This window comes from Solanum verrucosum, unplaced genomic scaffold, assembly GCF_900185275.1.
Source record: "Solanum verrucosum unplaced genomic scaffold, falcon-dt-bn FXZP01000207.1, whole genome shotgun sequence".
In the NCBI taxonomy this organism is placed as follows: Eukaryota; Viridiplantae; Streptophyta; class Magnoliopsida; order Solanales; family Solanaceae; genus Solanum; species Solanum verrucosum.
The window spans coordinates 3,589,287-3,615,555 of record NW_026019996.1 but is presented as its reverse complement, the minus strand read 5'-3'; the positions used below and the strand labels follow the sequence as shown (position 1 = coordinate 3,615,555).

The 26,269-nt window shown below is 35.6% G+C and overlaps 1 protein-coding gene across 1 annotated transcript; it reads right to left on the bottom strand.

Moving 5' to 3' along the window:
* Nucleotides 1–442: 442 nt before the first annotated feature.
* LOC125819365 (uncharacterized) lies at nt 443–5,678 on the bottom strand. Its single transcript, XM_049498812.1, has 9 exons — nt 5,508–5,678; nt 5,274–5,361; nt 4,047–4,340; nt 3,227–3,385; nt 2,381–2,521; nt 2,235–2,291; nt 1,615–1,753; nt 786–890; nt 443–708 (listed from the first exon to the last, which is right to left on the bottom strand). The coding sequence occupies exons 1-9, from the start codon at nt 5,606–5,608 to the stop codon at nt 443–445; spliced, it is 1,350 nt and encodes a 449-aa protein (XP_049354769.1). The 5' UTR covers nt 5,609–5,678.
* Between the last annotated feature and the right edge of the window lie 20,591 nt (nt 5,679–26,269).

Here is a 26,269-nt window from a genome sequence, read left to right as displayed (position 1 = left end):
ATGTCACCTGTAGCACAAGTTGTTAGCAGTATTTTGACAAGTGGTTTCTATAAGTAATGTGATTGTCCAGTCACTCTTTTAGAAAATCTTATTATAAAAGAAAAAAATGACACAAAAGAGAACACGCAAAGAAAAAGCCAAAATGAAAGCTTACACCGTCATTCTTACCTAAGGGTAACCCCGATACAAACTGTTTCACAGGAAAGTATTCGTGGGCTTATGAACTTCCCAAAATTAGATGGAAATAAGGTTTTTTTTTTTTTTTTTTTGAGAAAGGTAACATGGAAATAAGGCATTTTATGAATGTATAAGTTCACTGCTCTGACATAATCACATCAGATGAACGATTGGGACAAAACCACTAATTGAGCAACATGGACTAGGCTGCCAGTGAAACATTGTATTTCTTTTTAATTAAAAGGTGCATGAAGTGTCCTAGTAATCAGAGAAAATGAATTGCAATGCAAGGACCAAACATATGCATATTCACCATAATATGAATGCAGAAAACACTTACTGGCAATGCAATGGGACGTTCGTTATGTAGCACTTGCACAAAGTACTTGCTTGAGTTGTCCAATTGGCAGCTGTAAAGGATTAACATGTTATTTCCAGCAAAAGGAGCCACAATACTTCCCCGCCAGTTTCTATTTTTAGGAGGCTTAGGAGGGAGTTCCAAGCTTTCCTCTCTTTGTATCAGTTCAAACTCTGCAGCAATCAGAAACAGATTAAAAAATCAGAGTAGGAGCCAATAACTATTCTAATTCTACTGTACAAACACTCACCAGATTCTTCAAGAAAGAGCCCGATTAGGCATGAAAAGGGAAGGAGAGTTTCTGCATGAGCAAAACGCATTCTTGCTTTTTCATAGATCCCTGGAGCATATCCTTCTGAAGGAGGAGAATGTACAGAAGAGATTAAGAAAAGGTGAAAATAAAAGAAATACAAAATTAGATACAGATTACCCTCAGGAGTATAATTGATTCACATATAAACAAATTTATTGTTTGGATCTAAGTTCAGTTTAGGACATACATACACATACATGATGAAAAATGACATTACTAGGATAGAAGAGTTTCAGATAGACTAGAGTAAGTGATACAGGGAGGCATTATACTAGGAATCAACAATATGAGGATAATTTGTACAGAAGAAGCACCTAGTTGAAAGGACAGCTTATAAATAGAAGCTTAAACCTCAAGGAATAATAACAGAATCTGCAAATTTAGTGGCTGATCTGGGATGTAAATTTTCTGGATTACTTGGAAGGGGAGACTAGAGAGAAATACACAAATCATATTACAAAGGAAAGATATATGGTTGAAGCTTAAATTCAAGGAATAAGGACAGAATCTGCAAATTTAGTGGCCAATCTGGGATATAAATTTTCAAGATTACTTGGAAGGAGATACTAGAGAGATTACAAAGATCTTATTACATTTACTGGTTTGGTTTGAGTAATCATCAGTTACACCATAACTATCTCTTCCTTTGTGATCTCGTTAGCAGCAACAAGGGAAGAATAAGACATCCATATTCCTCAGGAAACACTATTTAACCCCCAGGAAAAAATGAAAGACAAGAAAGAAAAGCTTGTTGAACGAGTATCACCTTCTTTAGCCTTAATTGCCTGTTCCATTGATTGAACAACATCCTCAAGCAGTGGCACTCCCATTTGATAATTTAGTGTGTCACCATAGCCTTTCAGAATGAACAACTCCAAATCATCAGCCCACTCCAACAAAGAAACCTAAATGTGGACTTGTCAGTAACCAGGGATGGCAACAAGAAAGCTCAAATATTCCATATAAATGAAAAGTTGGAGATGTACATAAAATTTGTGGAGCACAACAAGTAAATCATATGTTTCAATCAAACATCAAAGGAGATGGACTAATCTCTCACCCTCTCCCTGCATTCCACATTATGACCCAATAAAAACAATAAGGGAGCTTGTGTACAGCACAGGAATCTACAACAATAGGTATAATTTTTTTTAGGAAATTAAAAATAGTAACACCTTTTGTAGATGATGTTATAAGTTATAGTTTCCACTTCCCATTCATAACAAGTTGTTGATAAAAAGGGAATTGTGAAAGCTACACGACCCCTCCCCCCCTGTTCTCCCCCAAGAAAATGAAAAGGAAAAAAAACATAGAGCAGCAGGAACCACGAAACTCAAAACAGGAAATAGAAACGAAGAAAACAAGAATAGGATTAGCACAAACTACCTCAGATGGACTGAACAGACTACAAGCTTGATTGGTGATGTTCAACAAGGATGCTTCCTGGGGGAAAAGTCATTTAGGAAATAAGTTTTAGATAAAATTTATACAAGGTTCAGCACTCATCAGAACACTAATAGTACTATACTCACCTGTTTGCAGAGGAACCATAAAGAAGATACATCTTGATTTGTAAAATTAAGCCCATATTGCCCGACTAATTCACGAGTAATTTCATTCAATAGAGGTTCTTTGAGCTTGTCCACATTTGGCTCCTGACTTTTTCTAAAAGCCTGCAACCAAATGAAAAAGTATCATAATTTTGTTGCTCACTCAACTCTCCAATCACACCCCCACCCACACACCAAAACCCAAAAAGAAATAACATCCTATCTGTAAGTCTTGCTTAAGTCTTCTTTAGATCAGATAGCACCCACATTCATAAAAAGGAGTAAGAGAGACAACAAAGGTGGTTACTTTTTTAAAAAGAAAAGTAGTAATAGTGTACAATACAGAACACTCCTTTATTTTTATTTTCAAATCAGAAACATGCAGAGTTAGCACTTCGTCGATAAATGAAAGCAAGTTTGCATTTCTATGTGCATTAAACTCTTAAAATTATGCAAACCACAAATAACTTAACCCATATTATAAGTTGTGCTCTATACTTCCAGCAACATCTTCAATAATAAGTTAATCTCCATTAGCTCAGTCGCAGCGTAGTCAGCGTCTAATTATTTTGACACCTTTAGGAGATGTTAAACTTTGCTATTTGAGGAAAGAGACTTCATGTGACACAAAATTGTAAGCTTTTGAGAACAATCAAACAATGTTTACACTCTATGTTAACCAGCATTGATGTAGTTATTATTACTTCAAGTCCCAATTTACAAGCAAAAGCTCAAAAAACTAGTTAAAACGCATGAATGGAAACTAATTTTGATGTTATTCACACAGAAAATCTCCACCATAAAGGCAGATAAAATTTGCATGCGTACCTTGTAGCTTTGACAACAATCATGAAATCTCAAAATTATGTCACTTGCACGGCTTTCGCTGGTAACTGCAAAAGCTCGATGCCTTCCTGGTCCAAGCTTCCCTCTTTCATTAAATAGACCCATCGCAAATGCCACAGCACTAGCTGATGCCCGAGGAACCTATATATGTAACATGAATATTGAATGCAATATGACTGAGAAAGTAACAAGAAGTTGACATGGAATTAGAAGACTGGAACCTTTGAATACAAAGGGCATATTTGTAGAATGTAGATAAGTTCTCCAATCATGCAAATTCAAATACTTGTAAAGCAATTGAATTCTTGATGCAGCACTTAATTATGTGGAACTTAAGATGTGCTTTGGTGGATAAATAAAGACGCTTCGCTGCAACTTCTAAAGCCATGTGAGTTGCCTGACAAAGGCAGCAATAAAGACAAAAGCCTCTACAAATATCCCTGTCGTCTATTTATTTGGAAATCATCTGCATGACCCATGAACACAGGAAGCATGAAGACAAGGCAAAGTGCAAGTCAAAGGACCAAAAATCCTTGAGCTCACAAGATGATGAGATATCCTCTTTTGTTTTTCAATAATAAAAAGATGTATGATTTCCTAGAGAAATTTGGCTCTTCAACTACGGCTAGCATGTTAGATTTTTTATATCATTTGTTGCAAAAGTTATTTGTCTAGTATTGAAAACGGGAGGGGGAAGGATGACTTCAGTCATGCTTTCTTCTTTATTCAATAGGATGACCCTAGTCATGCTTTGACATTGTCCCAGACTGAATATAAAGAAGTAATAAACTAATCTATCAACCTGGGTAGTCTTGATTGAATATACATCTGGGTGGTATTCTTCATTGAAAAGGTCTGGAAATCTTTCTCTGACTCTAATTCCGAGATGATATAATTCGTCTTCTCCTTCAGCGATCAACTCTCCACCTGTAACTTTTCCTTTCCAAGGAGACCTCCATCCCGCTAACCAAGCGGGAATTTTCTCCAAAGATTGCTTATGCTCTTTTGCATCACGTACAAGGACTTCCAAATCAGCATCCAAGGCTTCTAATTCCCTTATCTTCTTCTTTGTTGGTGCACGAGTGCCATGTCTTGCCTATCAAAGAACAAGAAAGCAATCACAACAAATTATCTCTTAAAACATCTCTTACAGAAAAAGCATTACTTCAGAAATTCCAGCCAAATTACTTAAGTTTATCATCAGCCAGATATCCATAAAGAACTTCAACTCAAATCTCTGTGGTGCACTAGATCTCTATGTCTCCTCGATCATATAATTTGAGAGAATACAGAGTATGCAGCATGGGAACAAACTAAGAGTCTGCATGTTACCATAAAATTAGATGCCTTATGATGAGCAAGTGAGAGAGAATGCAAAGCATGTTAAGTGCCAAAATAATAACTAAAGTGGTATAGAAGCATTTCTAATGAAAATGGAGGGAGCAAAGAAGTAAAGACGCTCTAAATGAAAAATATATCCATAAAGGTTCTGCAAAATTTGACCTTAATGGTGTAGTGAGTGAAAATTAGTGAGTTCTCTTCATCTAAAATTCTTTGGTGAAAATTCCAAAACATTAGCTAGCAATCTAAACTTTTGGATGTGTTTTCCGCTGCTGTTTTAATGTACACAGTATTTTCTCATTTGAAAAAAGCATGAAATTTTCTTCTTTCAAAATGGTATGATGCAGACAAACTTCACCTGGCACCAAAATACCGTGTATGTATAGCCCTCCCTAGACTAAATCTAACACATATATGTCAAGAAACCCTAGATATATATCAAGAGATTAATACTAGTTGAGATAGTTCACTCCTCAACGTGTAAGCACATAATTTCACATACAAGCATCAGTTAAATATTGTTGGATCCACAATTTCCATGCTCTTATTTAACATGAACATTTTATCAATCTGCCAGTTATCAGCAAAAAATAGGTAATTACCCGGTACATGAATGTATTTGGATAATACTCCTAAAATGATCATAAATTAATTAAGATTGGTTCCACATCAAGGAAAACAAACTCACCACTAGATTCAAATGAATTGGTGTACATTGATCTGGAATTTCAGAAGATACGAAAGAATTCCCGGATATGTCCTTCGAATCAGCATACCTGCCAACAAAAAGTGGAGTAAATGGAAACGCCAACGGCTATGGAGCGCTCAAATAAACACCAAATTTTGCATCAGAAATTGAAAATTGAGAGTAGATGCACAAATGTAGAACCCTAGTTCCATGTATATGTCGGATCAAATCGACCTGGTTACAGTGGCAAGGTGTTTCCGAACGTCGAAGGGTTCATCAGCGTTTGAGAATTGCGTAATCGCTAAGAAAACGAGTAGCATACCTTCCTTCAACATTTCTGATTTACACAATTTGTGTGTCTCTCTGCCCTTTTATTTATAGTTTAGTCTTTCCATGCAAGGAAGCGCGAGTTTCAAAAAGCACCCAACTGGTTTCTATGATGATTGAAACACGTGGCACTTGGTTGCAAATTTTGGTTGGGACTCGGGCCTGATGATATATTCTCCGAAAATATCTACATAATTAAATATTTCTTCCTTTATTTTTTCTTATCACTTTTTTTTTTTTTTTAACTAAAGTTTTTGGTCCCTTGGACCATTTTATTAAAGGAGCAGAATATTCAACGCAAGTCCAAGAGTGACCCGACCCAATTATTACAAAACAAAAAAAAAACAAAAAGCTAATATTCTACACTCCTAAAGATATGTCTAAATGTAGTCTCTCTAATCTTACCCCTCCCCCCCACCCCGCCCCTGTAGCTCTTCCTCCTAGAACGAAGATGAGGTTCATTGATGCATATTGCAGCTGCCATGGTGAGTGTATCCCATTTTCCGATCTCCTTTCTTTTCCTTCTTAATTCGTAGCTCCATTTTGTTCTGATTTCAGGTGGTTCCAGCCCTCGCTTGCATCGTAGTCTCTCTGATGCCCAGTCCAGTACTTTCCTTCTCTATTTTTCTGGATCTTGTTATGTATCCCTAACTTCATTGATTAATTTGAACAAGTGTGTTATGATCTGATGATAAACATCGAATGTCTGTTTTCTTAGTTTGTCAATTACTGCTGCTGAAATTGCCCTGTACTTTCTCTTATATTACGTGTTTTGATCCGAAGATTAGGGATTTATGACTTATCTGCATTCAGAATCTTCCTACAAATGTTGGGAAGCTCTTGAAAATTATTGTATATATGCTTGCCTTCTTGCTCATAAGCCCTATTTGCTATTGAATCTGCAAGAGAATTTCCCTCCCTGTAAACATGTGTGACATGGATGTTTAGCAGATGTAGTACGCTAATAATTGCCTGGTATATATTTGCCATCTCCTATGGGATCTTCCATATTCCTCTTAAAAAATTCATCATACATAAAGAATCTGTTTCTAAGATAACATTTTGTAATCCTTTCTATTTATAGACCTTTAAAGCTTCCAAAATAGCTCTTGCCTCTGCCTCCATATTTGTAGTAACTCCAATGGATTTTGCTTGAGCATAGATTAGATTTCCTTCTCTATTTCTTAAGCAAAACCCATATGTACTCAATCTTGGATTGCCTCTACAAGCCCCATTTGTATTACACTTAATAATTGTACCTTCAGGGGGTCTCCAAACTACTGATTGGTAATACAATTTGGGTTTGTACATCCTAAGCACCTGCACCATGGTTGGCCAGTCATCTGGTAATCTTTTCATCCGTGGGAACCACATCACAATCAGTTGCCTTATTAGTTTCTGAACATGTACCACCATGTTGTGGAAATTGATGTCTCCACCATGTCTTCTGACATTTCTTCTCTTCCATAGTGTCCACATTATTAAAGAGGGTATTGCTCTGCAGACCCTCATCAATTTTGATGGACCTGTAATCCTCCAGAAATAAATTATTACTTGTTGTAAGTGCATGTTGTCAATGTTGATACCTGCAAAAATAGCAAATTGCTTCCATAGCCTGTTGGCTATGGGAGCTGTTAGTAATAAATGGCTCATGGTTTCCTCTGCATAAGTGTCACAATAATGACATCTGGAGACCGTTGTAATTTTCATCCTCTTCAGATTATCATCAGTTGCAATTCTCTTCCTCCACTCTCCAACAAAAGAAATTAATCTTAAAAGGAACTCCCTTTGCCCACATTAATTCATAACACTGTTTAGGCTCATCACTTTTTCTCACAAGTTCCCAGGCTGATTTAACTGAGAAAACTCCTTTGTTGTTGGCCATCCACCATGGTCTATCATCATTTCTTCCTTCTATTGGAGGTTTGATTGTATCCACAATATGCTCAACCATCTCTTCTGATAATTTACTCCTGAGCATAGGGATATCTCAATTTCCTTGGTTGATGAATTCTTTCACCTCAATTTCCTCCTCCTCTGCATGATTCCCTTCTATGTAATAAAGTGCACCTTGTTTTGTCCAATTATCAAACCAGAAGCTTGAGTTTCCAGCATGAACCTACCACCAGATTTGATGTTCAACTTTTTCCCTTACCCTAATCATTTTTCTCCATATATGAGAAGCTCTTCTGCCCTGCACTAGGATAGGATGTAACTTCTTACAATATTTATTCCACATATAAGCACTCCATAGAGATGTGTTCACCCTGAAAATCCACCAAAGTTTTGCTACCAAAGCTGTTGACACATCCTGAATAGATCTGAAGCTCAAACCCCCTTCTTCCTTGGACAAACACATCTTATCCTATGAAACCCAATGCTTATTTTTAGCACCAGTGGTATTTCCCCAATAAAACTTAGCAAAGATACTATGAAGCTGATTAATAACACTGACTGGTGGGCTCATAGCTGAAAGTAGGTAAATAGGCATTGATTGAAGCACATGTGAAATCAATATATACTTCCCCCCAAAAGTCAAAAACCTATTCTGCCAAGAGTTGATCCTCTTCATCACCTTTTTCACTAAATCTTCAAAATGAGCCTTATTCTTTCTACCATAGAAAACAGGACAGCCTAAGTAAATGAAAGGAAAGGAGCCCTGTCTAATTCATGTGATTCCTCTTATCTTGTTGTTGATAGCAGGAGGAACCTTTTCATGCATATAAAACAAACTCTTGTTGAGGTTTATCATCTGCCCTGAAACTTGCTCATATCCTCTTAATATCTTCATCATCATTCTCATTGAAGTGGGTTGTCCTGAGAAAAATAAAATGGTATCATCTGCTTATGATAAATTATTCACTTCAGGGCTCCATTTTGGAAGACCATACCCTTTGAAATTAGTATCCTCAAACAACTTATTTAAGTTCCTAGATAAAATTTCAACTCCAATAATGAATAAAGTTGGAGAAATAGGATCCCCTTGCTTGAGACCCCTTGAAGACTTGAAGAATCCAAAAGACTGTCCATTCAGAAGGACAGAGTACCAATTGTTTGATAACAACCTCCATATCATATCTATAATCAATTCTGCAAACCCAAACTTCCTCAACACTTTAGTAAGGCAAATCCAAGTTACTCTATCATAAGCCTTAGCCATGTCAAGCTTAACTACCACGTTATGCAACGTAGTTCTTTTGCTTATATCTCTTATTATCTCCTGAGCAAGCAACACATTTTCAATAATACTTCTTTCCTTGATGAACCCTGTTTGATTGGTAGAAATAATCTGAGGTAAAATAACTGCCAGTCTCCCATGTACTACTCTAGAAATGATCTTATTAACAAAGGTGCTGAGACTAATAGGCCTTAAGTCTCCAAATGTATCAACCTCCTCCTTTTTTGGTAGAAAAACCAAATTAGTATGAGTTATGAATCTGGGCAATTCCTAACCACAAAAGTAAGCCTTGACCATGTTGGTTATGTCTTCTTCTATGATATCCCAGCATGTCTGAAAGAAATGACCCGAAAATCCATCTGGACCACTAGCACTATCACTATTCAGGGCAAATACCACCTCTTTTACCTCCTTCTTGCTAGGCAATCTTGTTAGCATCTCATTCTGATCTCCTGTAATCACTTTAGGAATGGCCTCCAACATGTCATAGTTGTTTGTGAAATTGGTTTCCTTGAATTGATCATTGAACACTGTCACAGCCTCCTCCCCTATACTTTGAGTTGAGGTGATCAGATCTCCATGAGAATTTTTTATTTTAGCTATGTGCAACTTCCTTCTTCTCCCTTGACATATGAATGAAAAAATTTTGTACTCCTGTCTCCATCCTGAAACCACCTCATTCTAGCTTTTTGTTTCCAGTATTCCTCTTCCAAATGTAGGAACTTTTTGAGATTTGCCTCTGCCTTGCTTCCCTATTGTTTGCAGATGGGTTTATCTCTAATTGTGCCTCTTTCACCTTAATTACTTCTTCCAATGTAGCAATCTGCTGAAAAATGTTACCAAAGGTTACTTTACTCCATTTAGCTAGTACATCTTTTAACTTCTTGCTTTTCTTCTGATAAATAGTGAAAGGAGATCCTACCTCTATTCCTGCCCAGCATTCCTTCACCTGCTTTTTAAAATCTGGATGCTTTGTCCAGAAATTCAAAAAATTGAAAGGCCTAGCCACTGACTCCTGAATGGCATTACATATTACATGAAGAGGGGCATGGTCTGACCCCTCCCTAATCAAATGATGTACCTCACTATCAGGCAAGAGCTCCATGAATTCATTGTTTCCTAGTACTCTATCTAGTCTTTCAAATATGCAATCCTCCTCAATTCTTCCATTCCACCAAGTAAATTTACTTCCTAAGTACCTAATTTCATTTAAAGCACAATTATTCAAACACTGAGCAAAATCAATGGTTTCCTGTTGTGTGACAAGTAGACCACCCAACTTTTCTTCCTCTTTTAAAATAACATTGAAATCTCCCCCCACTATCCAAGGTTCTTGAGTATTCATTGCAATCATCTCTAAATCCTCCCATAACTCTAATCTTTCCAGGGCACTGCACTTTGCATATGCTGCTGAAACTTTGTAAATAGAAAGACCATTATTATGAGTGAATTTCATAGTTAATTGTTGTATAGAGTCTGTCTCTACTTGCCCTTGCCAATCCCCACTCCAAAAAATCCATATTTTTGCTGAACAATTCACCATAGCATATTGTAAATTCAACTTTCTTCTATACTCATCTACTACCAGTGGACTTTGAAATGGCTCTAAAAGAGCTATATATGTGTAGTGATGTCTTCTCTGCAGATCTATTAACCTCTCAAAAGCATTTTGAGATTTAACAGATCTAATATTCCAAAACATAATTTTGTTAATCATTGATCAGATTGATTGGTCTGCCCCTTCCTACTCCTTGTTGTTGTATTAAATGGAACAACATTTCCCCTATATTTTTTTGTTGCTTTCCTTTAACTTGTTTATCTGCCTGGGTGACAGATCTCCTGATGAAGCAATATCATCAATGTTGTTGTCAATATCCTCTTCTTCTTCCTGCATTCTTCTTTTTTCAGCTTCTTCATAGGATATATTATCCAGAAAAAGTGTCTCATGTAAAGGATTAATAATTTGTATGGGTTAAGGACCTGCTGCTGTCCCATCTCCCACATTATTCTCACTTTGCTTGTTTAAACTTGCATTCTGCACGTCAGTTGGATCTTTCACAGTTCTCTGACTATCTCCCATCTCCCTTATTTCATGTTGACATGGTTTCCCATTATTCTCCTTTTCTGCTACAAAACCTGTTTGGTTAATTCGTGCTGATAGATCACTAGTTTCTTGCCCAATATATTCTTTGAATTGCTTCCTCATCTCTTCTCTTGTGTTGTCTGACCCTTTCTCTATTAAGTCCTCTTCTTCTTCTGTTTCCAATGCCTCAAATTTGTTTTTACTTTCAATCACTTTTTCTTTTTAAACAGCTCGTGGGTGCCATTTTTGTTCTTGTTTCCCATTGGAAAAATTCCTTCCTCTACCGTTCCCCTTGTGCCTTTGTTCTCTAAAACCTTCATTATTGTCCTGTTTTGCAACATTGCCACGCCCTTGTTTGATGTCAATTCTTTGTCCTTGATCTAATTTCTCCTTGACATCCCTCTCCTTTCCTTCCCCTTTTCCTTTTTCTTCATTTGTATACAACTCCGGATGTAAGATAAAGCAATTTGTTTCATTATGTCCTTGAAGTTTGCAAGTTTTGCAATATTTTGGGATGTAGTCATATCTAATTGGAATCCATTTCTCCATTACCTCCCCTGTTTTTTTCCTTACTCCCACATTAATCCTCTTTGGAAATTCACCTAATAGATCCACTTCCACCTTGACCCTAGCACAACTAGGCCTAGTCTTGTTTTGAGTCGCCATGTCAACATGTAGAGGTTTCCCTACTGCTGCGCTAATGAGAAGTTTGCTTCCTTTCCAAAAAAATTGGGAGGCAATGTAGGGAAAGAAATCCAAGCTATCGTCGTTGTGGTATCTTCTTGCGGATCAAACAACGGATCCCATTTCAAAGTCCTCATTGGATATGACCACTGCTTATGAGTTATATAGGATTGCGGTTTTGATAGAAGAGTCACATAATCCTCCAAGTTTGATGCTCTTATCAACACATATCGGTTTCCTAACATTCCAATATTGACCTCTCCCTTCAATTCACATTGTTTTGGGATTAACGTTCGCAAATCTTGCATATCAGGCCACCCATACGCAAATTTCCTTATCACTGCATATTGTAAGTCCTCTTCCAAAATCATGTGGGCTATCTCCTCCTCTTCCCATATAAGTCTTGGTTCTCCATGAAGGTATTGTATTGGTTTCAATTGAATCTTTTGATGTTTTGCATTATTTGGATTAAGGGTTGAAGCATACGTAATAGGGTTTGCGGCTAATGTTGATGTTATAGTCTGAACAACCTCCGGTGGTGGAGGCTGCCCAACGGCCGGAGTGGCCATAAAATCCAATCAGCGTAGGCAAATTTAGGTTTTGGGCTATATTCTAGAGAGCGTTTTTTATGCTTTTAGTAAAATTGTATTAGAAAAATTTAATTGATTTTTCTTATCACTTGATTTGGCTCATTCATTAAAAAATAATTAATGATTAGATATTTACCAAACTATCCCTTATTAAATGATGTCTTGAAAAAAATAATTTGAAAAATAAATACATTCAATGATGAGCGTAAAACATGAAAAAAAATTATCGTCTTTTCTTGATATGTAAAAAGTAACCAATAAAAATGAGGAATATATTTTAGGAAGAAGTGACAAGTAAAAGTGAATGGATGAAATATTTGTCAGATTTTAACTTGCCATACATATTAAAAAAATAATGATTGATACACTGAATTTACCATTTTACCCATATTAATTAATAGAGTTTTAAACGCATTTACTCACTATATTTTTCAAAGATATTAATGTTAATAAATTGAGGGTATATAACAAGAAAAAATTGTGCTTCCTTAATTTCTCAAAAATGACAAAGTAAAAAAGAAAAATCAAATTATGAAATATTTGACAAGTAAATCAAGACGAGTGGAGTATGTATTCATATTATATCTACTAATTTTGAATAATGAGTTCTCTCCATTACTAAAAGAATGACCTACTTTTTTTTTACTTTGTTTTAAAAAAAAACTCATTTTCTCTTTTTGGTAATGATTTAATTTAATTTTATTTTATCACGTGATATGTTTAAGGCCACAAGATTAAAAGACATTTTAGTATATTTGACATAATTTTAATTTAAAATCATAAGATTGAAATGTCTTATTTATTTTCTTAAATTTTGTGTCAAATTAAACTAGGTCATTCTATTTGAGACTGAGAAAATATATCCCATTCCATTATTTAATAATTATGTAGTAGATTATAAATTAATATACACCACTTCTTAAAATTAGTTTAAAGTAGAGTTCTACCCACTTCGTTATATCCCTAATTTACTCCTTCACTCCAAATCAATCCATACTATCTCTTAATTATTTCATCTCACATTTATTTCAGTTTTCTCTCATCCTTCTCCGTCACACAATACTCTTCAATTAAAGTTCATTAATTTTAATTGTTCTTAATTGATTTTGAAAGAAAAAGATTCTTCAACCAAAGAGTATTGCTAATAGAGGTACAATATACCATTATTATTGGGCGAAATAAGTATCTTTTTTTCAATTTGTGATGCAAAAAACTTCATCAAGTGGCCTATCTCTTAAAGTTGAAAGCGCGAATTTTTTGAATTTTTTTAACTCTATTTTTGATAGATTCATAATGGTGTGTTTTTATCTCTATTAACTAATCGTTTTTCGCTTGAGACAATAATTTTATGATAGTAAAGAGACGAGCAGCAAGGTGGGTTTGGTCTCTGTCTGGTCCGTAGAGGAGAAAGAGACGAAGGGGGATAGGAAGAGAGATGAAGGTCAAAATATGTATCTAAGTAGATGTATAGGTATTTGACAAAATATAGACATTTATCTAATTAATAGTTCGTGTGTCTGGTAAAGTGTACATGTATCTGAATTAAGATTATATGTATCTAAGGGGAAAAAAAATTGATTCTAAAGAAATGAAAAGAAATTTAAATTATTTTGGTGAAGAAATTTAAGGAAGAACACATTATTTGCTTCTTAAATTGATGTGTTTCGATTACATTCCATATTCATAATTAGACGCGCAAGATATATGTAACTGCAAATCAAAATATGGTAGGAATGATAACATTAAAACTCACGAGAAGACATGTAATTAGCTCTTAAACTAGTGAAATTTGTGTTGTTTACCCTATATAGAAATCAGTTGACGTTTGTTCCTCCCGCCAATAGGAATGCTTTGAAGAATTAAATTAAATTTGGGATAATTTTATTGTTTATGTAATATTTCATGTTATTTTTTGTTATACTTGATGCTTTTGAAGTTTGATGTATCTATTTTATTATCACGACTCAAATCATCGGCCGCGCGAATAGCTACTTTATTAATTCCAGATATGAGAACTCTTACTACCAAGTAAAATTGAAAATCTATGAAAGTAAAATAAAACTCAATTCAACACTAATTTGATTAAGAAAATAATTTATCAACTTTAATAAATTACACGATCTTTGAAAATCTAATCCCTCCCTAGGACAAAAGCTACAAAAATATTTGTCCCAAAACCTGGTATGCATTAGTATAGAACTACCACAAAAGATCGAGTATAGGACTAGACATATACAAATAAATAGATTGTCTTAGAATACAAAAGACTAGAAAAAATATATTAAATAAATTGTTTCATAATACAAAGGACTAGTCAAAATATGCATAAAGAGATTCGTCAACTTTGGATGCCATTAAGCTCACCCCTAATATCCAACTATTAGATGCATTTCACGAGGATCAACACAGTCGACTGAAACTCAGAATTGCATAAAAAAAATGCATTCATATAAGTACTAAAACAATGAATACTCTCTAGGCCTCATAGGTCGACCAAGCTTGAGATTAAAAAAGTATAAAGATGTACGAGTAAGTAAAATAGTAAGTAAGTCAAACAGGAAGGAACAATAATCGTAAGATAAGCCATAAGCCGTGAAAGGAGAATCCAAGGCCGAACTCAAGTAAGCTAAGCTTACTAAAACATAATTGGACTCTCATAAGCCTAAAAGGTGCATACAATAGGCAATAAATCTGACCAGACCCCCATAAGCCCAAGGAGTACATACAAAAGTTAATATTAAGGAAGGACAGTAACAAGAACAACCAAGAACATCAAGCAAGGACCACCTGGAATCTGACTTCAGAATAGTTGTGAAGAAGGTATAACTCATCCTCGAATCTGACAACAGGATTACTAAAACAAAGGTCAGCCTCTTCCAAATATTACATCGGAAGAAACGGTCATTCCCAAAATATGACATTAGATAACTACATGAAGCTAGCTTCTTCCGGAATCTTACATCAGAATAACTTGTCCTTCCCAAAATTTTACCTCAGAATGCCACAATAAGATGAAGCATCTCCCGGAATCTTACATCAAAATAACTAGTCAATTTTGAAATCCAACATCGGAATGAATACTGAAAACCTACATTCTCCCTGAATGTTACATTGGAAATCCACAACAAGACTAAGCATCTCTCAGAATCTTACATCAAAATAACTAGTCAATTTCAAAATCTTACATCGAAATAGTTAATCAATTCCAAAATCTTACACCAGAATGAACACTGAGAACCCAACTTCTCTCAGAATCTTACATCAAAATAGCTAGTTCCTCCCGAAATCTTATATCGAAAGTCCATCACATAAGAGACAATACTTTTCGGAATCTTACATCGAAGGATCCAATCACACACACAGTAGAACTAACCATCTAAGGCAAGACTAAGCACCAAACAATCCCCAAGAAGCTAGTACCAATACCAAAAAGGGTTTTAGAAGGTCAAACTATAACTTGAAGGGTCACATCTAACCTAATCTGAATCATACGAGCCATCATGGCTAAAGTCTAAGGCACACTCTATAAAAACCTAAGGTAAGTCCCTAACTATGCAAGTAACAAGGCCATTTCAACTCATAACTAGATCACGGGAGAAACAATAATAATAAAGGCAAGAATAAACAATATTATTCCTGAATATACCCAAAAAGGCTAACGAAGTAATATGGATATCAATGAGAATGATACTAGCTAACCTAACTTGTAATTTACAATCCTAGAATAATTAACGAGCTAAATCTAAGATCAGTAAGTCGCAGCCTACCTCAAAGTTGAATAGGCGAGCTCCAAATCTACTAAAATGAGGCTTTTCCACTCCGAGATACCTCCAGACGATGCCATACTAAATTAGCAATCTACTCGTCAATACAAGAAAAAACGATACACATAATGCAACAAAGTGACTCGGGCCCAAAATCAGGTTAAAATAGGCTCTTGGAACCATATATGGAAATCCACACCAACTCAAGGAATTTGTGCCCTAAAAATGGACACAATCTGAGCTTAATTGAAGCTAAAACAACCTAAGGATTAATCTAGCTCAAGAATGCAAAATTCATGCTAAAAACGAAGAAATTATGTGACTTATGATTTTCAAAGTGTTCAAAATGATCCCAAAAAGACTCCTAAGCTCAACCTAGCACAAACTCAAGAAAATCCACTGAAATCACCTTAAACCCAAGTTCCAAATCTTTTCCCTTTCAATGAGATAATGAAGAGAAAAGAAAGATAAAACTGCCAGTGATGTAGCACCAATGGACCAAGATCTGTAGGAGTATTATTGCAACAAATAAAGCTCTGCAATGGTGATGGTCAACAATACTAGTTAGCTCTGTGGGAGTAGACCCGAGTCCACAGGTGCGAGGTCACTGAAGAGACCAAGATCTATATGAGTGAGGTCTGATGACATCGTGAGATTCCGCAGGAGTGGCTCCATAGAAGAGATCACTACTCTGTGGAAGTGGCTACATCGGTAGTTGGTGCATCAACTACTTGGGATTAAAATCCCGAGTCTCGAATGGACCCTCAAAATTCGATCAGGGACTAATCAAAGCTAACAAAAAATGCAATCCAACTAGAACTGATATTTTGGACTCAATAGAACTACTGAAACTTACAATAGCTCTCGATAAAAAATGAGTCCCAAAATCGATAGCTTGAAATGAGTACCGAAGCCTCAAGACTCAAACCAAAGATCCTTCTAGACCAAAATCAACATTTTGAAGCTAATAGAACCATTAGAATCACATTTGGGGGTTGTTTACGTGATATTTTGGTCGAAGTCAAGCATCTAAACTTTAGATGCTCCAAAACACAAAAACTTGCATAAAAATCCAAATGAACTGCCTGGTGGTCATCATGTTAGTCCCTACAAGTCATAAATGACTTGGTCAAGCTATAGGATATCTCTAAATGTCGAAAACACTAAAAGATAGAAAAAGTGACCAAGAGGGCCATTACACTATCACTTAATCCCATACTACACGAACGTTCTAACTACCACTTTATAGAACTTATCTTTAAGTTTAGGTGGTATCTTCTTATCATATGAGACTCTAGAGGCAAGCCTTCATTTCATCGATGAAACCCTAATGCAATGTGTCATGTGTGACATCATTATCGATGTCTTCACTACCTTGAATTACGGACCTAAGATACTTAGAACTTTCCCTCTTGGGGATAGTCTGTGGGGCAAGCCTTACTTCTACGTCTACTTCATTCAACGCAATGGTTGAATTTGCACTTCAAATATTTCATTTTGGTCTTGTTCAACCTAAGTCCTTTGACTCCAAAGTTTTTCACCAAACCTCCAATTTAGTATTAACTTTGTCTCGTATCATCTACCAATACTATGACGTCCATAAAAGTCAAGAGGGGGGGGGGGGGGGTAAATTAAAATTTCCTTAAATTGACTTCCTGTAATGGTCAGTCGAGTCACCTGTACGTTAGTAGAATAGATAAACAGTAATAGTAATTTGCAATAAGAAAAAAGCACAGAGAGTTTTTATACTGTTTCAGAACACCGATGTGGTGCCTAAGTCCAGTCCCCTTGGGTTTCAAGGGTTTCCTTTAGAGCTTTGAAATGAACTTTGGATGTACAGGGTTTCTGTGAATTGGTCCTGTCTGATATGCAAATCAGATGTTCTACCTTGACACTTCCTCTACTAGTAAACCTATACTCGCAATCTTTCTTTCTCTTTTCTTTTCAATTTTTTCACTCACGTGATTACAAAGCTTTATGAAAGATAAAAAAAGATTGCACTATAAGCTCAAGTGCAGTTGCGTACTTCATAACTAAGACTAAGAAAGGTTTGTATCAGATTCTAGACAAGTAGAGGGACTCATGGGAGTTCCAAAGGCTTTACCCTTGTCCATTCCAATTTTTTTATCAACTCTTTAGCATACTTGCCTTGATTTATAAATATTCCTTTATCTAACTGCTTAATTTGAAGACCGAGAAAGAATGAGAGCTCGCCCATGAGACTCATTTTAAATTTGCCTTTCATGAGATTAGCAAAATTTTCACAAAGCGAAAGATTAGAGCTTCCAAAGATAATATCATCAACATAAATTTGAAATAAGAATGCAAGAATCAGATTTTTTTGTAAACAGGGTAGTATCTTTGAAAATTATTTTTAATAAGAAAGGTGCTCAGTCTTTCATACCAAGCTTTTGGAGATTGTTTTAGACCATAGAGAGCTTTAGATTGTTTAAAAACATAATCAGGACAAGAGGGAATTTCAAAACCGGGAGGTTGTTTAACAAACACTTCTTCTTTAATAGAAAACCGTTTAAAAAGGCGCTTTTAACATCCATTTGAAAAAAGTTTGAAACAATTTAAGGAAGCAAAAGCTAGAAGAATTTGAATAGATTCTAACCTTGCTACAAGAGCAAAATTTTCATCATAGTCAACTCCTTCTTGCTGGGTGTAACCTTGAGCTACTAACCTTGCTTTATTTCGGACAACCTTTCCATCTTCGTCTAATTTGTTTCGAAATACCCACTTGGTTCTAATTACAGAATAATTCTTAGGTCTTTCAATAAGAGTCCACACTTGATTCTTTTCAAACTGATCAAGTTCTTCTTTCATTGCCTGTATCTATGACTCATTTTCCATTGCTTCATTAATTCGTTTGGGTTCCATTTGGGATATGAGAGCCAATGATGCTTGTTTTTTGAGTGAAGATCTTGTCTGGATTTTGTCATCTAGTTTTCCCAGAATGAAGTTTTCAGGATAACTGGCATTGTGTCTCCATTCCCTAGGAATGTTAACTTTGTTGGCTGGAGTAGTCGACTCTACTTCTGCAGTAGCTGACTCTTCAGTAATAGTTTCAGTGAAGGTGTTTGAAAAATCTTCTGTTGGTTTGAATGAAGCAAGCTTATCTTCACCAACTTCAGCTTCATGTACTCTTGGATTAGTGTCATCAAATACCACATGAACAAATTCTTCAACACTTAAAGTTCTTTTATTAAATACACGAAATGCCATGCTGATAGGTGCATAGCCAAGAAAAATACCTTCGTCACTCTTGGGTCAACTTTACCAAGATTGTTCTTACCATTACTGTGGATGAAGCATTTGCATCCAAAGGGGTGAAAATGGCTGATGTTAGGTTTCTTTACTCTCCAGAGTTCATAGGGAGTCTTCTTTAGTATAGGTCTGATGAGACACTTGTTAAGAATATGACAAGCAATACTTATTGCTTCTGCCCAAAAGTGGTTAGGAAGACTTCGATCATGGAGCATTGTTCTTGATGTATCTTGCAATAAGCAATTTTTTCTTTCTACCACTCCATTTTGCTGAGGTGATCTGGGTGAAGAGAAATTTTGAGTAAAACCATTTTGAGCGCAGAATTCTTCAAAAGCTTTATTTTTGAATTCACCACCATGATCACTATGAATAGTCGTAATGAAGTAACCAACTTCTCTTTGAACTTTTCTGCAAAATACTTCAAAGTTAGCAAAAACCTCATTTTTATGAGTGAGAAAGATTACCCATGTAAACCTTGAGAAGTCATCAACAATTACGAATACATATCGTTTACCTTCAATGTTGATTGTTCGAGTAGGACCAAATAGATCCATGTGAAGGAGCTGAAGGGGTTTAGATTTACTTACAATATCTTTTCCTTTAAAGGATGAACGAGTCTACTTACCTAATTGACATGCGTCACAAATATGATTTTTCTCAAACTTTAGTTTTGTCAGACCAATGACTAGTTCAAGTCTAGAAAGCTTCTCGAGGGCATGCATACTTGTGTGTCCAAGATTTCGATGTCATAGCCAAGGATCACTTGAAATTGAAGTAAGACATGTAAGAGATGGAAAATCAAATTATTTAAGACATATATATTATTAACTCGATCTCCGATGAGAGTTAACTTTTTCTCAGGGTGTTTGATGATGCAGCTAGTTATATTGAAAGTAACTTGAAATCCAATATCACATAGTTGACTAATGCTGAGGAGATTATGTTTGAGTCCCTCAACCAGATAAACTTCGACTAGATCACATGATGAACTGACAGTAATTGTCCCAACTCCGGTTACTTCTCCTTTAGCATTGTCTCCAATCGGACACATCCTCCATCGATTCATTTTATAGTTTTGAATTTTTCTTTCTTTTCGCACATATGTTTGGAGAATCCACTATCAAGTACCCATATTCCTTTTCGGTAGGTTTTCTTGGATTGCTCCTGCAAAACAATAAGATTAGTTTCTTTTAGGTACCCAAGTATTTGTGGGTCCTTGATGATTAGTAACTTTTGGTCTCCACATACACTTTCTAGAAGAATATTTTCTACAATTAAAAGATTTATGACCAAGATCACCACAAGTGTAGCAAGTAATTTAACAGAAGTTTTAGGAAAATAATAAGTAGAGATAGATCTATTTGATCTATTGGAACTATTATTAGGAGAGTTTCTCCTATAAAACGTAGTTCTGTTAGATCGGACAGAACTATGGCTGGGAGATTTTCTGATGATATTCAGCTGCATTTTTACTTCCTCTAGTTCTTCTATTAGTAAGTCGACTTGAATGTTACTTGCTTCGAGAAGAATCTGCCAATCTTTCTTTTCTTGAGCAAGTTTATTGTATTTGTCAATAACTTTTTGTAATTCATCAACAACCATGTCCAAAGAGTTTTGTAATTCATTACAATTAGGACAGTCAAAAGGTCTTACCTCACTTGTTTCACCTAGTGCCATGAAACATAGGTTGTCCATTTCATCATGATCATCGTCGGTTGTTTCTCCTTGATCCCATGCTCTGAGAATTTTTGGATCTTCGTTTCTTCGATTGTTTCTTCTTCTCCATTCTGGACAGTTTTGTTTAATGTGTCCTGGTTTTCCACAATAGTAACATCGATCATCATTTCTATTGAAATCATTGTTCCTAAAGTCCTGTTAAGGTCTCTGTCTTCTTTGTCTAAGCATTTGTCTCACTCCTCGATTTATAAGAGCCATTCCTTCGTCTTGATTTTCATCGTCTTCTTCTCCAATATAAGATGTCTCGGCTGTGAACGCCACAATATTTTTTTTATCATCTTTGTTTTACCTGATAATATGGTTCTATTCACAAGCCATCAAGTTGCCTCGAAGTTCACCATACGTCATTTTGTGTAGATCTCCATCTTCAAGAATGACAGCTTTAGTTTCTTAAGCTTTGTGAAGACTTCTAACAAGTTTTCTAACTTGTAATCCATTTGAATACACCATTCCAAGTGATTTGAGTTCGCACACAATTTTACTGAATCTTGAGAACACTGTTTCTACGTTTTCATCTTCGGCCATTTTGAACAGTTCATATTCATTTACCAGTGAACTGATCCGAGCTTCATTTACCTTGGTGGTTCCTTCATAAGTCACTTCTAGTTTGTTTCACATTTCTTTCACAGTTTTACATGTCGATATCTTGTCATATTCAGCTCCACTCACTGCACAATATAACAAACTTATAGCTCTAGCATTAGTTTGAGTTACCTCTTGTTGTTTTTTTTGTGATATCGAACGATTCAGGATCAAATGGCTTCTCAGTGCCATATATTTTAATCAATCCAGGAATAGGCTTTGGACCCTTTTTGATCACTATCCATGCTTGATGATCATTTGAAGAGACAAAGATTCTGAATCTATCTTTCCAGTAAGAGTAATATTGTCCATTGAAGTATGGTGGTCGATGTGAAGAATGTCTGTCTTGAAGTAGAGCACTAAGAATCTGATAGTGTGTCATTGGATCTTTGCTCACGTATGGTTAAACACGTAAATTGTTAGACTTGCTCTAATACCAATTGAAAATCAAGAGGGGGGGGGGGGGGTGAATTAAAATTTCCTTCAGTTGACTTTCTGTAATGGTCAGTCGACTCACTTGCACGTTAGTAGAATAGATAAACAGTAAAACTAATTTGCAGTAAGTAAAAACACGGAGAGTTTTTATGCTGGTTCGGAACACCGATGTGGTGCCTACATCCAGTTCCCTTGGGTTTCAAGGGTTTCCTTTAGAGCTTTGAAGTGAACTTCGGATATACAAGTTTCTGTAAATTGATCTTTTCTGATATGCAAATCAGATGTTCTACCTTGACACTTCCTCTACTTGTAAACCTACGCTCAATCTTTCTTTTTCTTTTCTTTTCAATTATTTCACTCACGTGATTACAAAGCTTTATGAAAGATAAAAGAAGATTGCACTATAAGCTCAAGTGAAGTTGTGTACTTCATAACTAAGACCAAAAAAGGTTTATATAGATGTGGATGGTTGCTGCTCTATTTCGGAAACCCAAGGGAGTTGTAAATCAAGGATCCTTAAGATGATTCCTTGATTTTATTTTAATTGATTTGCTGAATCATGTCCATATCAGATATGTGCATGATTAAATCAATTCCTTCCTTTGTTAGATGATCTTCCTTAAATCTTGGCTGATCTTCAATCCCTTCCCTAATTCTTGGCTGATGTATTCTTCCTTGAATCTTGGCCGATCTTCTTCCATGAATCTTGGTTGATTCATTTACATATATTTTATTTCCTTCTTCAACTGTTTGTACTTTATGACTTGAGATCTCTTGCCTTCCATGTATTACTTCACGAATCCTGACTAGGATTTTGGCTGTCGTAAGCTTCTTCTCTGTATTGTTTTCCATAGTGTCTTCATGATTCCCAGGTTATTTTGTGTTGATTCCTGCCAGTTGACATTATTCAGAATATAACAAGTTAACAGTCCACACATAGCATATACCATGGAACCTCCTCCTGAATAGACCATGTCACCACATCTATAAATAGTTTGTAATCAATCCTACCTTTGTGATGAAATGTGAAAAAATGCCGTAGCTAGCGTGCATGAAAAAAAGGGTTTTATTTGTTGAATGAAAAGTCAAATTTTTTCTACAGTTTTGGACTTGACATTTTATTCAGAGTCTATTAAATTATACAATGTTATCGTGTAGGAGCGAATGCATGATATTGAATGGAGGATTCTCAGGAATCCAACAGCTTTTACCTCAACCCTATATTTATATTGAAAATTCATTAAATTTAGTTGGAACCCATATATAACTAAATAGAGAAATTGAATTAGTGGCAAAGTAGAAACTATCATGCTTGATATGGATTCAGTTCCCCTTGGAGTGAGGCAAGCTAGACAAGAAGATTCAAAACTAAATCATAACTAATAATTCAATTGCAAAATGGATTTATTAGCGTATTGATTGTGTGTGTTATGATTTACTCATTTTCCTTAATTGTTTGGTCGTTAACCCATTAAGAGTTATAAATTTTAAAAATGTACATCTTTATATTATAATATGTTGCATGAACTGTTAAGGGAAACTATTTGAGATGCGAAAAGAAAGATTTCTTTTTTATGACTTGCACTTATCGTTCCCGGCCCAGAAAAGTGATCGACCAGGGCAGGGCCCTATTGATAAATGAAAGCAAGGTTAGGACCGCATATAAATATAATAGGGGAAAAACATTTTATTCCCTAGAAGTTTGTCCGGTTATAAAATCCAGAACTCTTGATGAAGAAATCTGATGAGATTAAATTCATAATCAAGAATAAAAGAAAAAGAACAGGTTAAGATCTTTGAGCTTTTAAGGAGCTTCGTAGAATCTTTTTTTTGGTCATAGTACCTTTTCTGTGAGCTTTGGGATAAGGCAACCACCCTTCTACTTCTATATTGTATCGTTCATTTTGCTTCTTGAGGTTAATGTATTCAAATAAAATAATATATATATATGATACATGACTTTATTTAAAATAATAAAAAAGAGGGTTGCATGAACTATTTGCTTGCATCAATTTTTAATCTATTACTTGATGTTCAATATGAAAACTGAAACTATTTGATATTTCTATATCTAATACTTTGTTACCAAAAAAAGGAAGATTTTCACGTATGTATAGACTCTCACATGGTTAACTAGTTTATTAGTCTCACAAGGCCTTGGACTTATTATTGGTGCATTGGTTATGGACCGAACAATAAGATAATACATTTTTTCATGTACATATTGTTGTGACGTAAATGCAACTTTGAATTTGTATGTTGAAGATTCTCCAACAATTAGTAAGTAGGGATTGGAAATAAATTAATATGAATTGTTGCTAATGCTTGTGTCTTATAGGTTCCTAGGATATGTTGCTCTTATGAACATTGGTTTTTGATAACGCTCAACTACACTTCATCCGATTCTAAGTGTAGGCAGTCTCTAACAAGTATAAACCCTACTAAGAGTTGGAGTCGATCCCACAAGGAGTGATACGGTAAAGAATTCAATTACAAAGTAGAATGGTGTTCTAATCGTTTGTAGTTGTAGACATTTTCGCAACAATAAAGTAAATGACAAGGGTTTGACAATTAATGTCAAATGGGGAGATTTGGGTGAATAATTAACAACTACAAATAATCGGGAGTAAACAAGTAGAGAGGATTTCTCAAGAGTGATAAATTGAATGCCAATTTCGCTAAATTGGTGATTATTATTTACTAAAATTCATTGAACTTCAATGGGTAGGTTAGGCTTTAGGTGCAACCATCATTTCTCAATCAACTATCATGAATCAAGCGAGTTCTTTCGCACCTCAACAAGCACAACACATAAAAACAACCCAATGCCTTAATCAATCTACTTTTCAAGCTAGATTTGTAGGATTGCATTCGAACCCAATTTCTCAAGCTAAATCCGCAACAACACAATCATCAACTAAAAGTCTTAACTCTAGAACTCCTTTCTCAAGCAAGCTTAGAGAACTGAACTAGAATTGTATTTGCAACTACAATTCATCAATTAAAACTCAAATTATTAATTGAACCCACTTCAAATAAATAATAAAGTTAGTAAATACTAACCCCCATAAGCTAATTAAAACATTCAACTACATAATCACACCCCCAAGAATGGGGTTTTTAGCCAAACATAATAAAGAACAAGAAATCGTTATCAACTATAATTTCCATCAGGTTGGGCAACAATCCACAAGTCTCTAAATGCTCAAATTGAAGCTAAAAATCAAACAAACCCTAAGTCTCTACTCAAAAAGTGTAAAAACAGTGTTTAGAATGTTTAGGATCAAAACCCCAGAACTGGACAATGTGGGAGCTCCTTTTCTTCTTTTGAAAATTGCATTTATACGTTCCCAAAATTTCAGCATTGGAGTCACTCGATGGACTAAGTCGGTCTTCGCCGACTTGGTCGGCGATACGCCGAATTCTCCTTCCCATCGCCTTCTTGGCTTGGTCTTTCACCATCTCTTTTATGTGACTTTAGGCGATCGAGATCGATATCGTTGATCCATTCAGAACGTCGCCAAACCATCAATGTTCTCGCCAAGTTGGTCTTGTCCATGGGCTGGCCTACTGGAACTTTGGGCAAGCTAAAGGTCCACTCGGCGACTCACCGAGTTACTTTGACGAGTACCAGCCTTGCTTTCCTTCAACTTCTTCAGCTTTTTCGCTCATTTTTGCCCCGTAATGTCCTTGCCTTGCTCTTTTGACTTCATTGCTGCAAATTAGCATTTTAACGTCAGTTTAAAGCATAAAATAGGCATTGAGGACACTAAAACTTTGAATATTAAGCCCTAAATGAGTCGAAATTCACGACTCATCAACACCCCCAACTTAAACTTTTGTTTGTCCTCAAGTAAAACACGAGATCAATCAATTCAACATAGATGTATACAAATAGTGCTACTTGAGACTCAACATGAATGCATACGAGGTTCAAACTACCCATGCAATGTTCAATTGTGCACTACAAGTTTCAAACTGTGACTAGTCATCATCAAATAGAGGTCAACCTCACAATGATTGCTTCAAATGCAAATTAAAGCTCAACAAAAGTATTTGAATGCCCTCGCATCAAGAATGACTCCATGCCCACACATAGCTCATCAAAATTTAAGAATTAAGGAATCAAAATCAACTCTCACACTCTAAAAGATAAACACATGCATGATTCTACCCATAGGCTTGCCCGTAGTTTTCAATCAACATGACATTCAGCTCAATCAAGATCACTAAGGTCTTTCAAGGCTTGTAACGGGGTTGAGGGTAAATGTATGATTATTTTGGCTTAGTGACTTCTACCTTCATAAAACATGGCTTGCATTTCACTTCCTTTCCTTTTCTTTCAC

Excerpts from the sequence above, each read along its gene's own strand:
- LOC125819365 (XM_049498812.1), bottom strand. The coding sequence starts at position 5,608 with ATGTTGAAGGAAGGTATGCTACTCGTTTTCTTAGCGATTACGCAATTC. Across the intron at positions 2,292-2,380 it reads TATGGTTCCTCTGCAAACAG|GAAGCATCCTTGTTGAACAT; the intron begins GTGAGTATAGTA and ends CTTTTCCCCCAG. Across the intron at positions 891-1,614 it reads GGCAATTAAGGCTAAAGAAG|AAGGATATGCTCCAGGGATC; the intron begins GTGATACTCGTT and ends CTCCTCCTTCAG.